The 14,957-nt window shown below is 60.1% G+C and overlaps 1 protein-coding gene across 1 annotated transcript; it reads right to left on the reverse strand.

Moving 5' to 3' along the window:
• Positions 1-1,518: 1,518 nt before the first annotated feature.
• LOC135269917 (putative GTP-binding protein 6) lies at positions 1,519-14,448 on the reverse strand. Its single transcript, XM_064364562.1, has 10 exons — positions 14,100-14,448; positions 12,782-12,919; positions 10,813-10,883; positions 9,890-10,020; positions 8,405-8,475; positions 7,394-7,552; positions 6,580-6,788; positions 4,562-4,710; positions 3,904-4,056; positions 1,519-3,318 (listed from the first exon to the last, which is right to left on the reverse strand). The coding sequence occupies exons 1-10, from the start codon at positions 14,446-14,448 to the stop codon at positions 3,195-3,197; spliced, it is 1,554 nt and encodes a 517-aa protein (XP_064220632.1). The 3' UTR covers positions 1,519-3,194.
• Positions 14,449-14,957: the final 509 nt, after the last annotated feature.

A 14,957-nucleotide genomic window follows, 5' to 3' on the forward strand; every position in this document is an offset into this window, starting at 1 on the left:
GTAAGGCAGGACCTCAGGTGTAAGTCAGCACGGCCAGGTAATTATTTTTTTTGTAGAGACGGGGTCTGGCTCTTGCTCAGGCTGGAGTTCAGTGACACAATCACAGCTCCGTGTAACGTTCAACCCCTGAGTTCAAGCAATCCCCCCGCCTCAGCTTCCCAAGTAGCTGGGACTGTAGGTGTAAACCACCATGCCCAGGTAATTATTATTATTATTATTACTATATTTGAGATGGAGTCTCGTGTTGTCGCCCCGGCTGGAGCACAGAGGCGCGATCTCGGCTCACTGCAACCCCCGCCTCCTGGGTTCAAGTGATTCTTGTGCCTCAGCCTCCCGAGCAGCCGGGATTACAGGTGTCCGCCACCACGTCTGGAATACTTTTTGTGTTTTTAGTAGAGATGGGGTTTCTTTTTAAAATTTATTTATTTATTTTTCAGATGGAGTCTCGCTCTGCTGTCCATGCTGGAGTGCAGTGGCGTGATCTCCACTCACAACCTCCTCCTTCTGGGTTCAAGTGATTCTCCTGCCCCAGCTACTCCAGAGTAGCTGTAATTACAGGTGCACATCACCACGCCCAGCTAATTTTTTTGTATTTTTAGTAGAGATGAGATTTCACTATATTGGCCAGGCTGGTCTCGAACTCCTGACCTCAGGTGATCCACCTGCCTCAGCCTCCCAAAGTGCTGGGATGACGGGCGTGAGCTTCCGCACCCGGCCTGCCTATATCTCATTTTCCACCTGTCGCCTGTCGGAGCTGGTGCCTCAAGGTCTCAGGCAGTCAACGGGTGCCCGCCACCATTTTTATTCTCGCTGCCCGAGGACGTGTGGCGTTTCTTTCACGGTATAACCACAGACATCAGAGTTTCTCAGGATGGTCTTCGCAATGGTGATTTCGTTCATGTTGGAATAGGTTCTCTTTGGGACCTCATGATTCATTTTCCAAAAGAAATCCTGCTTCTATTTTCACTACGTGGTCGTCACGGAGAAATGGTGTCCAAAATCTAGAAAGATACACTCGTGGCCAGGCACGGTGGCTCACACGTGTCATCCCAGCACTTTGGGAGGCTGAGGCGGGCGGATCACCTGAGGTTGGAAGTTCGAGATCAGCCTGAGTAACATGGAGAAACCCCGTCTCTACTAAACATACAAAAAAATGAGCCGGGCGTGGTGACTGGTGCCTGTAATCCCAGCTACTCGGGAGGCTGAGGCAGGAGAATGGCTTGAACCCGGGAGGCGGAGGCTGCAGTGAGACGAGATTGCATCGTTGGACTCCAGCCTGGGTGACAGAGTAAAACTCCTTTTAAAAAATAAAAACACACACAAAGAAAGACGCACTCATCAGCCGTACCCAGGGCTACCTCACCCCACGACTAGGCCGCGCAGAGATGAATGAAGTTACACACGATTTCCCTGACTTCCATCGGCTCCGAATTCCGATCCTGAAATGCTGGGGTCTCTGTCGGCATCTCATCACACAATCACGGAATTCATACAGATCATTTAAATAAATGAACGAGATTAAAGTGAAATATGTGTATGAATTTTATTACCACGTATACAGCCAAGGAATACTTAGTTTTCAGAACAGGACGCAGGAGGCATCTTTAGAAAACGTTCATTCAGGCCGGGCGCGGTGGCTTATCCCTGTCATCCCAGCACTTTGGGAGGCCAAGGCGGGCGGATCATGAGGTTGGGAGTTCCAGGCCAGCCTGGCCAGCATGATGAAACCCTGTCTTTACTAAAAATACAAAAAAATTAGCCGGGTGTGGTGGCGGGTACCTGTAATCCCAGCTACTTGGGAGGCTGAGACAGGAGAATCACTTGTACCCGGGAGATGGAGGTTACGGTGAGTTGAGATTGTATCACTGCACTCCAGTCTGGGTGACAGAACGAGACTGTCTTTAAAAAAAAAAATCTAGGCGTGGTGGTGGCTCAGGCTTGTAATCCCAGCACTTTGGAGCCGAGGCGGGAGGATCATCAGGTCAGGAGTTCAAGACCAGCCTGGCCAAGATGGTGAAACCCCATCTCTACTAAAAATAACAAAAATTAGCCAGGTATGGTGGTGGGTGCCTGTAATCCCAGCTACTGGGGAGGCTGAGGCAGACAATTGCTTGAACACAGGAGGCAGAGGTTGCAGTGAGCCAAGATCGCACCACCGCACTCCAGCCTGGGTGACAGAGCAAGACTCCGTCCAAAAAAAAAAAAAAAGTTAATTCATTGGGCATCTTTTTCAGGTCATAGAGTTTTTTAAAAAATTAAGTTGTGAGGCTGGGCATGGTGGCTCACGCCTGTCATCCCAGCACTTTGGGAGGCCGAGGCGGGAGGATCACCTCAGGTCAGGAGTTCAAGACTAGCCTGGCCAACATGGTGAAACCCCATCTCTACTATAAATACAAAAATTAGCCGTGCCTGGTGGCAGGCGCCTGTAATCCCAGCTACTCGGGAGGCTGAGGCAGAAGAATCACTTGGATGTGGGAGGCGGAGGTTGCAGTGAGCTGAGATCGCACCACTGCACTCCGGCCTGGGTGACAGAGAGTCTCTCTCAAAGCAAACAAAAACATACGAGGTGTTTTTTTTCCCTGTGGACGGACACGGGTGTTCAGCCTGGCCACGCGGGGTTTTGCCACGTTGGGCAGGCTGGTCTGTACGGCCTGGCCTCACGCGGGTAAAATTCTGTCTCTGTATCTGTCAGCGGATGGTGCGTGACACACACGTCACGGTCTGGTTTGAGGCATCTTCGTTAATAGGACTGTTTTATTTCCCTTCTACTTTTGTGACGGGTTCTCTGGGCTGCCAGGGCGCCTGGTTTTTAGTCATTTCACCAGCACGGCCGTGGGCCACGAGGCCCGTCGATGAGCACAGACAGCCGGGCAGAGGTGCCACGTGCACCCACGAGGGCCACGGCTCACAGCAGAGGCAGGAGACGCCGGAAATGCTGCTCACGGAGGCAAAAACACAGGTTCATGTCCTGCTGCCGGAACATTCTGAGGGAAAGCGGTTCACGGCACGCGCTGAAGGCCCAGTGGAATTGTGTGGCGTGGACTCTGGGGAGGCCCGCTTCAGAGCAGCCGTGACCATGCCACCAGCCTGCGTGGTCGTCACAGCGAGCGCCTGGGACACAGAGCCTGACAAAGGGGACCCCACTGTCGTGACACAGCAATGCCACCGCACCTCAGGCCTCCTCAGGCGTCCGCTCATCCTGGAAACAGCTTCCGGAATTTGCCGTAGGCCGAGTCGCTGATGATGACCCTGACGTCGGCTGCTCCGTCCTCGGGGATCACATCCACGTGCTGGACCGTGGCCTCCTCATGCAGCCAGCTGGGGACAGAGGTGCGTCGTGCGGAAAAGCAGAAGCCAGAAGTATTCAGTTAGTTTCACAATAAATAATTAGGCTAAAGAGAGCTTAGCCCAGGCCGGGCACAGGGGCTCACGCCTGTCACCACAGCACTCTGGGAGTCCGAGGTGGGCAGATCACCTGAGGGCAGGAGTTCAAGACCAGCCTGGCCAACATGGTGAAACCCCGTCTCTACTAAAAATACAAAAAATTAGCTGGGTGTGGTGGTGGGTACCTGTAGTCCCAGCTACTCGGGAGGCTGAGGCAGGAGAATCGCTTGAACAGGGAGGCGGAGGTTGCAGTGAGCTGAGATCGCACCACTGCACTCCAGCCTGGGTGACAGAGTGAGACTCTGTCTCAAAAAAAAAAGCTTACCTCAAAGCATTCATTGATCAGAGCTTTCTGTCGCTGAGGCTGGAGTGATGTATTTAGACCTCAGCTCGTCTCTGCATCCTAAAGCTCTCGGGGACCCCACAGCTCCTTCTGCACCCCGAAGGAGCCCCTTTCTGAGCCAGAGACAGACCGGCAGAACACCGTCCACCCTCCCGCCCCGGGAGGCTACCGCTCACCTGACCTGGGCCCCGGCCAGCCGGACGCGGAGGGTGAGGACCTGCCTCCCCGTGGCCTTTAACACCGCGGCGTCGAGCTCAGCCTTCAGCTCCTGGAGCCCGTGCCCCAGCAGCACAGACACGGGCACGACGTTTGGTTCCGTGGCGTGGTACCTGCGAGGGCGGGGAGGCCACAGAGCCCGCTCAGCCTCAGGGCGGCAGGCCGGCAGAAAGCAGGGGTCCCGGAGTCAGCCGCCCGCGGGGCACAGCCTGGGGAAGCTCCCTGTGTCCCGGGTGTGACCGGGTCACACAGGGACAGGGGGCATCTTCCCATGTGGCTGCAGCACGTGCAGGGAGAGGAGGTGATTGCCAAAACCAGGGGTCCCAGAGTCAGCTGCCCGCGGGGCACAGCCTGGAGAAGCTCCCAGTGTCCTGAGTGTCACCGCTGAGGTTCAGAGGAGAGGGGCATCTCCCCATGCGGCTCGAGCAGACGCAGGGGAAGGAGACGTTTGTGGAAAGCAGGGTCCCTGGAGTCAGCTGCCCACGAGACACGGCCTGGGGCAGCAACGTCTGCCTCCTGGGCTCAACCAATCTCCCTGCCTCCGCCTGTGTGCCAGCGGTCAGCAGTTCACACGAGGGCGGGGTCTCCGGCGCCTGCAGGGGAAGGCGTGAGACTCACCCGGGCACCAGGTCCACCTTGTTGTGAACCTCCAGCATGGAGTCCAGGAGTGGGGCGGGCAGCTGCAGGCCGCGCAGCGTGGACACGACGCTGGCTTTCTGGAGCTCCGCCTCGGGGTGGCTGACGTCCCTCACGTGCAGGATCAGATCCTACAAGGGCCGGGCGTGCGGTCAGAGCCCCAACCCCCCCGAGCTTGCAGGCAGGTCCAGGAGAGGGGTTCCCACGAGTTCCCAAGGCCAGGGTGGGCGTGGCAGCTACCCCCGTGTGCAGGCCCTCGGACACCCCAGGACGGGAGTCCTGGGTTTACACTGGACGGAACCCCACCCGGCTCCACATACCCGGCCTCCCACGGCTCAGGTGACAAGTCTGCACCCGCAGACCCACAAACGTGGTGCCACGAATGACCACTCAACCACCACCCCCAGCCAGTGCGTCCTCATTCAACGCTTCGGACGGCTTCATCCCACTGTGAAATCTTTTTACTTTTTTTTTCGAGACAGAGTTTCGCTCTTGTCGCCCAGGCTGGAGTGCAGTGGCGCGATCTCGGCTCACCGCAACCTCCGCCTCCTGGGTTCAGGCAATTCTCCTACCTCAGTCTCCCGAGTAGCTGGGGTTACAGGCACGCACCACCATGCCCAGCTAATTTTTTGTATTTTTAGCAGAGACGGGGTTTCACTGTGTTGGCCAGGCTGGTCTCGAACCCCTGACCTCAGGTGATCCACCCGCCTCGGCCTCCCAAAGTGCTGGGATGAGAGGCATGAGCCACTGCTCCTGGCCCTGGCTGTTTGTACACGGGCTCATCATGGTGGCTGAGTGTAGGTGAGGCTGGGGTCACTGCTCAGCCTCTGCCCCGGGGACAAGGGACGTTTGCGGGACACTAAGTCTGAGGCTGAGGAGGCAGTTGTTATTCTGGCCCCAGTGGTGCGGGTGTCCCAGAGCCCGGCCCCTGGTCGGAGTGGGTGTCCGAGGGCCGGCCCCTTGGCTGACGGGGCATCTGAGAGACGGCCCCTGGTCAGAGTGGACATCCGAGAGCTGGGGCCCTTAGCTGATGGGGTGTCTCAGAGACGGTCCTTGGTCTCAGTGGGTGTCTGAGAACCTGGCCAGTGGGCTGAGTGGGCGTCCGAGGGCCAGCCCTTGGTCCAACTGGGGTCTGAGAGCCCGGCCCCTGTCTCAGTAGGTGTCAGAGACCCCGGCCCCTGGTCTGAGTGGGGACAGAGACCCCGGCCCGTCTCAGTGGGTGTCTGAGACCCCGGCCCCTGGTCTGAGTGGGGTCCGAGACCCTGGACCCTGGTCTGAGTGGGGTCTGAGACCCCGGCCCCTGGTCTGAGTGGGGACAGAGACCCCGGCTGTCTCAGTGGGTGTCTGAGACCCCGGCCCCTGGTCTGAGTGGGGTCCGAGACCTCGGACCCTGTCTCAGTGGGTGTCCGAAAGCCCGGCCCCTGGTCCGAGTGGGTGTCCGAGACCCCGGCCCCTGTCTCAGTGGGTGTCCGAGACCCCGGCCCCTGGTCTCAGTGGGTGTCCGAGACCCCGGCCCCTGGTCTCAGTGGGTGTCCGAGACCCCGGCCCCTGGTCCAAGTGAGTGTCCGAGACCCTGACCCCTGTCTCAGTGGGTGTCCGAGAGCCCGGCCCCTGTCTCAGTGGGTGTCCGAGAGCCCGGCCCCTGTCTCAGTGGGTGTCCGAGAGACCGGCCCCTGTCTCAGTGGGTGTCCGAGAGACCGGCCCCTGTCTCAGTGGGTGTCCGAGAGCCCGGCCCCTGTCTCAATGGGTATCTGAGAGCCCGGCCCCTGCCGAGTGGCTGTCCAAGATGCCGGGCCCTGGTCCGAGTGGGTGTCAGAGACCCCGGCCCCTGGTCTCAGTGGGTGTCCGAGACCCCGGCCCCTGCCGAGTGGCTGTCCAAGATGCCAGCCCCTGGTCCGAGTGGGTGTCCGAGACCCCGGCCCGTCTCAGTGGGTGTCCGAGACCCCGGGCCCTGTCTCAGTGGGTGTCCGAGAGCCCAGCCCCCCACAGCCCCGACTCACCGACTGGGCCACGTCTTCCAGGGTGGCGGAGAAGGACTCGATGAGGCCGTGTGGCAGCTGGGACAAGAACCCGATGGTGTCCACGTACAGGACGGTCAGGCGTGAGGGCAGCGTGCCCGCGTGGGCCGTGACGTCCAGCGTGGCGAACAGCTGGTCCCGCGGCTGCAGGGCGGCGTCTCCCGTCAGCGCCTTGATCAGCGTGGTCTTCCCTGGGAGGGCGTGGAGGTCAGCGGTGCAGGGAGCCGTGGTTTCCAACCCCCGGAGCCACACCCGGGCCCTCAGAGTGGAGACCACAGCACCCTCTCGGACAGCTGCACCCCAGGTGACAGGTCCCCGAGCTCCCCAGGCGCCCCCGGGCCACACACTACATGCGGGACTAAGCCACTGCGGCTGCTCTCAGGCCGGATGCAGCAGGGCCGCCGTGTAGACATGGGAGCTGGTGGTGTAGACGGGGGAGCATGAGGTGGTGTGGATGGGAAGATGGTGTAGATGGAGGGAGGCGGTGCTGTGGATGGGTGGGTGTGTGGATGGGGTGGTGGTGCTGTGGATGGGAGGATGGGGTACATGGCACTGTCTCCACAGCCGCTGTACCCACCATGGAGACCATGGGACCCCCTCCCCTGGGCACGTCCTCACCACAGCTGGTGTACGCACCACGGAGACCACGGGACCCCCTCCCCTGGGCATGTCCTCACCACAGCTGGTGTATGCACCACGGAGACCACGGGACCCCCTCCCCTGGGCACGTCCTCACCACAGTCGGTGTACCCCACCACAGAGACCATGGGACCCCCTCCCCTGGGCACGTCCTCACCACAGTCGGTGTACCCCACCACGGAGACCACAGGGAACTGGCGCCGTGTGCGCTGACGCCGCAGCAGGTGCCTCTTCTTCCGAAGCCCGTCCAGGGCCTTCCTGATCTTGGCCTCCTTCTCTTTCAGGAGACGCTGCTGCAACTGCATGAACGATTCTCCTAAAAACGCCCAAGACGGCGGGGCGGTGAGCCAGGCCGGGAAAGGCACGGGAGCGGGCGGTGCCACTGAGGGTCCGCGGGGGCACGGGGGCTGCTCATCCTGCTGCAGCGTTTAGGGGCCCGGCCGCGTTCCCAGCAGCGGCCCCAACACTGTCCCTTTCCCTGAGAAAGGGCTGTGCTCGGCCGGGTGCGGTGGCTCACACCTGTCATCTGGCACTTTGGGAGGCCGAGGCGGGCGGATCATGAGGTCAGGAGTTCGAGACCAGCCTGGCCAACATGGTGAAACCCCGTCTCTACTAAAAATACAAAAATTAGCCAGGCGTGGTGGCATGCGCCTGTAATCCCAGCTACTCGGGAGGCTTCTAAGCAGGGCACAGCCGGGACGTCATCTTGAGGGGGCTCAGTGGGGCCCCTTTAGCACCCTAAGTCCCAGAACCTGGGAATGGGACCTGATTTGGAAACACCATCTTTGTACGAACTCAAGGCATCATCCTAGGTTAGGGTTGCGCCTGAATGCAAAGATCCATGTCCTTCTTAAAAGGCACAGGCTGGAGTGATGTGGCCGCAGGCCAGGGACACCTGGCACCCCAGGAGCTGGGAGAGGCAGGAAGGAGCCTCTGGCGGCTTTTGGTGTCCAGGATGGGCGTGCACAGATTTCTGTTGTTTCAGTCCCCACTTTGTGGCTACTTATGTTGGCAAAACCTCACAGAACCACCACCGTCTCGTGTCTCCTCAGACGTGACCAGGAGACGGAGCCCCCAGCTGGCCCCCACCCTGTCGGAATCCTTCAGGGCAGCTGCCGACAACCACGTTCTCAGGACGCCCCGGGGCGCTGCACCTGGCCAGAGTTACCTGACCCCATGATGTAGCGGGAGCCGGATCCTCCTCGGTGAAGGTGGGCGACATCCCTTTTCAGGTTCGACCTGGAGTGGGAACAGGAGGGGTTCACTCTCCAGGGAAGCTCTCTCCCTCCCAGCAGAGGTGGAGGTGAAGGTGAAGGAGGTCATAAGCCCAGGACACCTGGAGCCCCCAGGAGATGGGAGAGGCAGGAAGGGTCCTCCCCGAGAGCTTCTGGAGGGAACTGGGTGATTCCATTTTACTGGGTTAAATGGTGATGCCCAAAATAGATGTTTATGTCTTGTTCCACACAACCTGTGAATGGGACGTTATTTAGATATAAGGTCTCTGCAAATGTATCTTCAGATGAGGTCACCCTGGATTAGGGTAAGTCTTAAATCCAATGACAGGTGTCCTTCTAGGAGACAGAAGGGGAGGGCCGGGTGCAGTGGCTCACGCCTGTAATCCCAGCACCTTGGCAGGACAAGGCAGGCGGATCACGAGGTCAGGAGATCAAACCATCCTGGCCAAGTAGATCGAACCATCCTGGCCACGGTGAAACCTCATCTCTACTAAAATATAAAAAAAAATAGCCGGGCTTGGTGGTGGGCACCTGTAGTTCCAGCTACTTGGGAGGCTGAGGCAGGAGAATCGCTTGAACCTGGGAGGTGGAGGTAGCGCTGAGCTGAGATCCAGCCACTGCACTCCAGCCTGGGTGACAGGGCAAGACTCTGTCTCAAAAAAAAAAAAAAAATTGTAGACAGACACAGAGGAGAAGGCCACGTGGAGATGGAGTGATGTGGCCACAAGCCAGGGACACCTGGTGCCCCCAGGAGCTGGGAGAGGCAGGAAGGGTCCTCCCCGAGAGCTTCTGGAGGGAACTCGGTGATTCCATTTTACTGGATTAAATAGTGATGCCCCAAATAGATGTTTATGTCTTGTTCACCAGGACCTGTGAATGGGATGTTTTAGAAATAAGGTCTCTGCAAATGTAATTAGTTAAGGATCTTCAGAGGAAGTCACCCTGGATTAGGAAAGTCTTAAATCCAATGACAAGCGTCCTTCTAGGACACAGAAGAGGAGACTCAGACACAGAGGAGGAGCCTACGTGGAGATGGAGGTGGACACTGGAGTGATGTGGCCATAAGCCAGGGACACCTGGCGCCCCCAGGAGCTGGGAGAGGCAGGAAGGAGCCTTCCCTACAGCCCCCAGAAGGATCTGTCCACATCCTAAAGCCCAGAACCTGTGAATTAGGAGGCCCTCTGGGCAGAAGGGAGGAGCTGGTGTTGGGGCCCCACTGGGCGTGTAGCTCACACGTTGAGTGAGGAGTATCCCAGGCCGAGGGGACCTACCTAGTGGGGAGCGGGGTGGGGTGGGGACACAGCGCCCCCACGGTGCTTTTCTTACTCTAATATAACCCCAGAACCACCACACACGTCAGTACAGAACGGAGGGGCTGCGGGGCGGGTGTGACGGTTGGCCTGGGCGTCCCGACGTACCTGAGGAGCGGGATCTCTGCCAGGGCCACCTGCAGCCGGGCCTCCTTCGTGCGGGCGTTGCAGCGGAAAATGTGCAGCACGATGGTGAAGCGGTCAAACACCTCCACGCCCCAGGCGGCTTCCAGTTCTTTCTAGAGAAGGAGAGAGTGAGCCGGGCGCGGTGGCTCATGTCTGCAATCCCAGCACTTTGGGAGGCTGAGGCCGGCAGACCACCTGAGGTCAGGAGTTCGAGACCAGCGTGGCCAAAATACTGAAATCCTGTCTCTACTAAAAATACAAAAATTAGCCACGTGTGGTGGTGGGCGCCTGTCATCCCAGCTACTCGGGAGGTTGAGGCAGGTGAATCGCTTGAACCCGGGAGGCAGGGGTTGCAGTGAGCTGAGATCGCGCCACTGCACTCTAGCGTGGGTGACAGAGCAGGACTGTGTCTCAAAAAACAAAAACGGGGCCGGACGCAGTGGCTCACGCCTGTCATCCCAGCATTTTGGGAGGCCACGGTGGGTGGATCACTATATCAGGAATTTAAGTCCAGCCTGGCCAACATAGTGAAACCCCATTTCTACTAAAAATACAGAAAGAAGCCGGGCATGGTGGCGGGCGCCTGTAATCCTAGCTACTTGGAAAGCTGAGGCAGGAGAATCGCTTGAACCCGGGATGCGGAGGTTGAAGTGAGCCGAGATTGTGGTGACACTGCCCTCCAACTTGAGTGACAGAGTGAGACTCTGTCAAAAAAAAAAAAAGAGAAAATGAGAAGCCAGAGGGGAAGGCCAGGCCCTGGTGGCCAGCCTCACGGGGAGGAAGACGTTCCATCACGCCTTAAAGCCACTATCACCCTATCTGGCCCCTGCCTGGCGGGACGCCGTGGCGTCCACTCCTTCACCGCGTGGAGCGTGAGCAAACGGCAAAGCCACGTTCTGGGATACCTTGGTCGGGGCAGCCATCCTGTCCACATTCAGGAAGACGCACGTGATGTCTGGAGATCCTCGGATCCTCTCTAAAGAAAGGGGGGTCGTGTCAGCGGCCGGCCGGCCGGGCCTGTGGACTGCGGTACGAGCCACGAGGCCCTTTGCGGGGTGCGCCGTGGAGGGCGCAGTTCACAGACGTCCCCGACTTCCTGAGCCCCAGACCCAGGATCCAGGAAAGCGGCGTCGGAGGGGGTCTGTCTCTAGGGGTGTGTGTTTCACGTACACAGATGTGTACACGGTGAACACATCCCGGCGGAGACACACACACAAGGTAAACATTCCAACATGGACACACACATCTCACACACACACATGCACACATGGTGAACGCATCCCGGCGGGGACACACACACACACACACACGGTGAACACATTCCGACACGGACAGACGCATCTACACACACACACACACGGAACACATCCCAGTGGGGACACACACACCCACAGTAAACACATCCCAGTGGGGACACACACACCCACGGTAAACACATTCCAACAGGGACACACACATCTCACACACACATGGTGAACACATCCCAGTGGGAACACACACACATACACACGGAACACATCCCAGTGGGGACACACACACACACACGGTAAACGCATCCCAGCAGAGAGACACACACACACACACACACACACACGGTGAACACATTCTGAGACGGACAGACGCATCTACACACACACACACACACGGAACACATCCCAGTGGGGACACACACACACTCACACACGGAACACATCCCAGTGGGGACACACACACAGGCACACATGGTAAACGCATCCCAGCAGAGACACACACACACACAGTGAACACATCGTGACAGGGGCAGACAGACACACGGTGGACACATCCCGGCAGAGACACACACACACAAGGTAAACACATCCCAACAGGGACAGACACATCTCACACATACACACACACGGGGAACACATCCCAACAGGGACACGCACATCTCACACACATGCACACACGGTAAACACATCTCAACAGGGACAGACACATCTACACACAAACACACATACGAACACATCCCAGTGGGGACACACACACACACAGTGAACACATCGTGACAGGGACACACACACGGTGGACACATCCCAGTGGGGACACACACACGTGGTGAACACATCCTAGTGGCGACACACACACACACGGAACACATCGCAGTGGGGACCCACCCCCCACACACACACACAGTGAACACATCGTGACAGGGACACACACCCACACACATGGTGAACACATCCCAGTGGGGACACACAGATACACACACACGGTGGACACATCCCAGTGGGGACACACACGCGGTGAACACATCCTAGTGGGGACACACACACACACACGGAACACATCGCAGTGGGGACCCACCCCCCCCACACACACACAGTGAACACATCGTGACAGGGACACACACCCACACACATGGTGAACACATCCCAGTGGGGACACACAGATACACACACACGGTGGACACATCCCAGTGGGGACACACACGCGGTGAACACATCCTAGTGGGGACACACACACACACACACACACGGAACACATCGCAGTGGGGACCCCCCCCACACACAGTGAACGCATCGTGACAGGGACACACACCCACACACACGGGGAAGGCATCCCAGTGGGGACACACAGACACATACGCGGTGAACACATCCTAGTGGAAGCGCCAGGGCCCCACGCGGGACCCCACGCTGAGAGAGTCTGTGTGGCGGGGACACAGGTCCAGCCTCCCATGCCTCCGGCTCCTCCTGACGTGGGCTCCTAGCTCACCTGGACCACCCACTCATGGGGCCGCCTCCCGTCTGGCCCAGCGAGACCCCCGTCCTTCCACGCGTCCGGGTTGAATGTTCTCGGGAGCAGCGGACGGGAAAGGAGGTCTGGGGAGGGGGCAGGTGTGGACGGACTCACCTGTCAGGTGCTCAAAGTTCCCTTTGCCAAAGACGAGCTTCTTGTCCGGCGTTTTGGTGGACACGACCATCGTCTGCACCACGGACCAGCCGTCCAGCGTGTGCACCAGTGCCGTGGCCTCTGCTACCTGCCACTCAGCTGCGGGGACACAAAGGCCACCGTCAGGGGCGCTTCCTTTTGGGGTAGGCCCGGGGCCCCGTGCACACCTGCTCGGCGTGGCCTCCTCGTGGCCTTCACCATAGGGCCTCTCTAGGCATCTGGCTGCGGACGGACGCTGCAGCCACCATGGGACACGAGGGCTCCCCACCTGGCCTTACATAAGATTTGGGCTCCAGGAGGACGCAGCAGGGAACTGGGGAGCTAGGGGTGCTCAGGGATGGCTCGGGAACCACGGGCAGGGTTGTGGGCAGAGGCAGGAGCTCTGGGCACTGTTCTGAGCAGTTTGCGGCTTCCGCTGTCCCAAGAGTTGCCCATTTTGGAAAACACCCATGAAAGAGAAGGGCTCATCGGCTACAGGGGCTTCCAGGGGAGATGTCCACCGTCTTGAGGCTCTGGCACCTGCAGTGACCGGGGGACTGGGGAGACTCTGGCACCTGCAGGGACTGGGGGACTGGGGCGGGGGACTCGACACTGATGCTCTGCTGGACGCCCTCCCTTCCCTGAGCCCCAAAACACTGTGCCTACCTCAAACCCGGGGCAAGAGAAACGGGAACTCATGACCAAGACCCCGCCCACCCCACCCCACCCCACCCCACCCCACCCCACCCCACCCCACCCCACCCCAGGGGCTTCTCCCCATAAGCTCCTCCCCCCGAAGCCCCGCCCACGCACTTCTACCTATGAGATCCTCGCCTCCGCCCCCGAAGCCCCGCCCTTTCACCATGAGCTCCTCCCCCGAAGCCCCGCCCATGCACCTCCACCTATGAAATCCTCCCCTCAGAGCCCCGCCCCTTCAGAGTCACGCCCTTGCATCTCCACCCATCAGGTCCTCTCCTCAGAGTCTCGCCCCTGAAGCCCCGCCCCCTACGTCGCCACTTGAGATCGTCGCCCCAGAGCCCCCGCCCCTGCGTCTCCACCTATGAGGGTCTTCCGTCAGAGCCGCGCCCCTCAATCTCCACCTATGAGATCGTCCCCTCAGCGCCCCGGCCCTGCGCCTCCACCAATGAGCTTGTCCCCAGGGCCCCGCCCCTCAATCTCCACCTATGAGATTGTCCCCCCAGCGCCCGCCCCTGCGCCTCCACCAAGGAGACCCTCCCGCAGGGGCCCGCCCGCAGATCGCCAGCTCCTGTTTCTCCCCTGCAACCCCCGCCGCGGTCACCTCGCGTCATGTGCGGCTTCCCCGGGCCCCACTTGACATCGGGGTGGACCAGACACACGCGCTGGGTCCCCGCCGGCAGCAGAGGCTCCCTCTGCAGCAGCTCCTCCTCTGCGTCCTCGTCCGCGTCTTCCGACTCCTCCTCGTCGTCTCCCGGGCAGCTTCGGGCCCCGTCCGCCCGCAGGCCTCGCCCTCGGCCCCATGGCCCCTCCAGATTCCCGGGGCCCCCGCGGCCGACAGCGGCGAGACCGCGCGCGGGGCATGATGGCGCTGGTGCCCTCGGTACAGGTCGGCTGCGGCACACGGGGGAGAGCCGGAGCCGCGGGCGTACGGCGGCCCGCAGGGCCCACATGGCGTGTCGAGCGGCTGTGCGATGGGGCGGTGCTGCCCGCGGGCCGCTCCTCGTCACGTGCTGGTGATTGGCGTGCGGCCGGCGCGGCTCCCCAGTGCCACGCCCCAGCACGGGGCGTGCTCCTCATTGGTCGTCCCACATCACGTGCTGTTGATTGGCGGGTGCCGCGGGCGGGGGAGGTGGGGCCGAGCAGCTTTTTGATTGGCGTGAGGTGGGGCGGCTCCCCAGCGCCACGCCCCGGCACGGGGCTTGCTACTCATCGGCCGTCCCGCATCACGTGCTGGTGATTGGCGTGCGGCCGGGGCGGCTCCCCAGTGCCGCTCCCCGGCACGGGGCGTGCTCCTCATTGGTCGTCCCGCATCACATGCTGTTGATTGGCGGGTGCCGCGGGCGGGGGAGGCGAGGCCGAGCAGCTTTTTGATTGGCGTGAGGTGGGGCGGCTCCCCAGGGCCACGCCCCGGCACGGGGCTTGCTACGCATGGGCTGTCCCGCATCACGTGCTGGTGATT

The sequence above is a fragment of the Aotus nancymaae genome, unplaced genomic scaffold (genome assembly GCF_030222135.1).
Source record: "Aotus nancymaae isolate 86718 unplaced genomic scaffold, 86718_ANA_hifiasm-v0.15.2.pri h1tg000058l, whole genome shotgun sequence".
NCBI lineage: Eukaryota > Metazoa > Chordata > Mammalia > Primates > Aotidae > Aotus > Aotus nancymaae.

Bases quoted from the DNA above. Each gene is read 5' to 3' on its own strand.
- LOC135269917 (XM_064364562.1), bottom strand. From the start codon at position 14,448: ATGTGGGCCCTGCGGGCCGCCGTACGCCCGCGGCTCCGGCTCTCCCCC. The intron at 4,711-6,579 runs GTGAGTCGGGGC...CGGCCCTTGTAG, and splicing joins TGGAAGACGTGGCCCAGTCG to GATCTGATCCTGCACGTGAG. The intron at 4,057-4,561 runs GTGAGTCTCACG...CCGCCCTCGCAG, and splicing joins AAGGTGGACCTGGTGCCCGG to GTACCACGCCACGGAACCAA.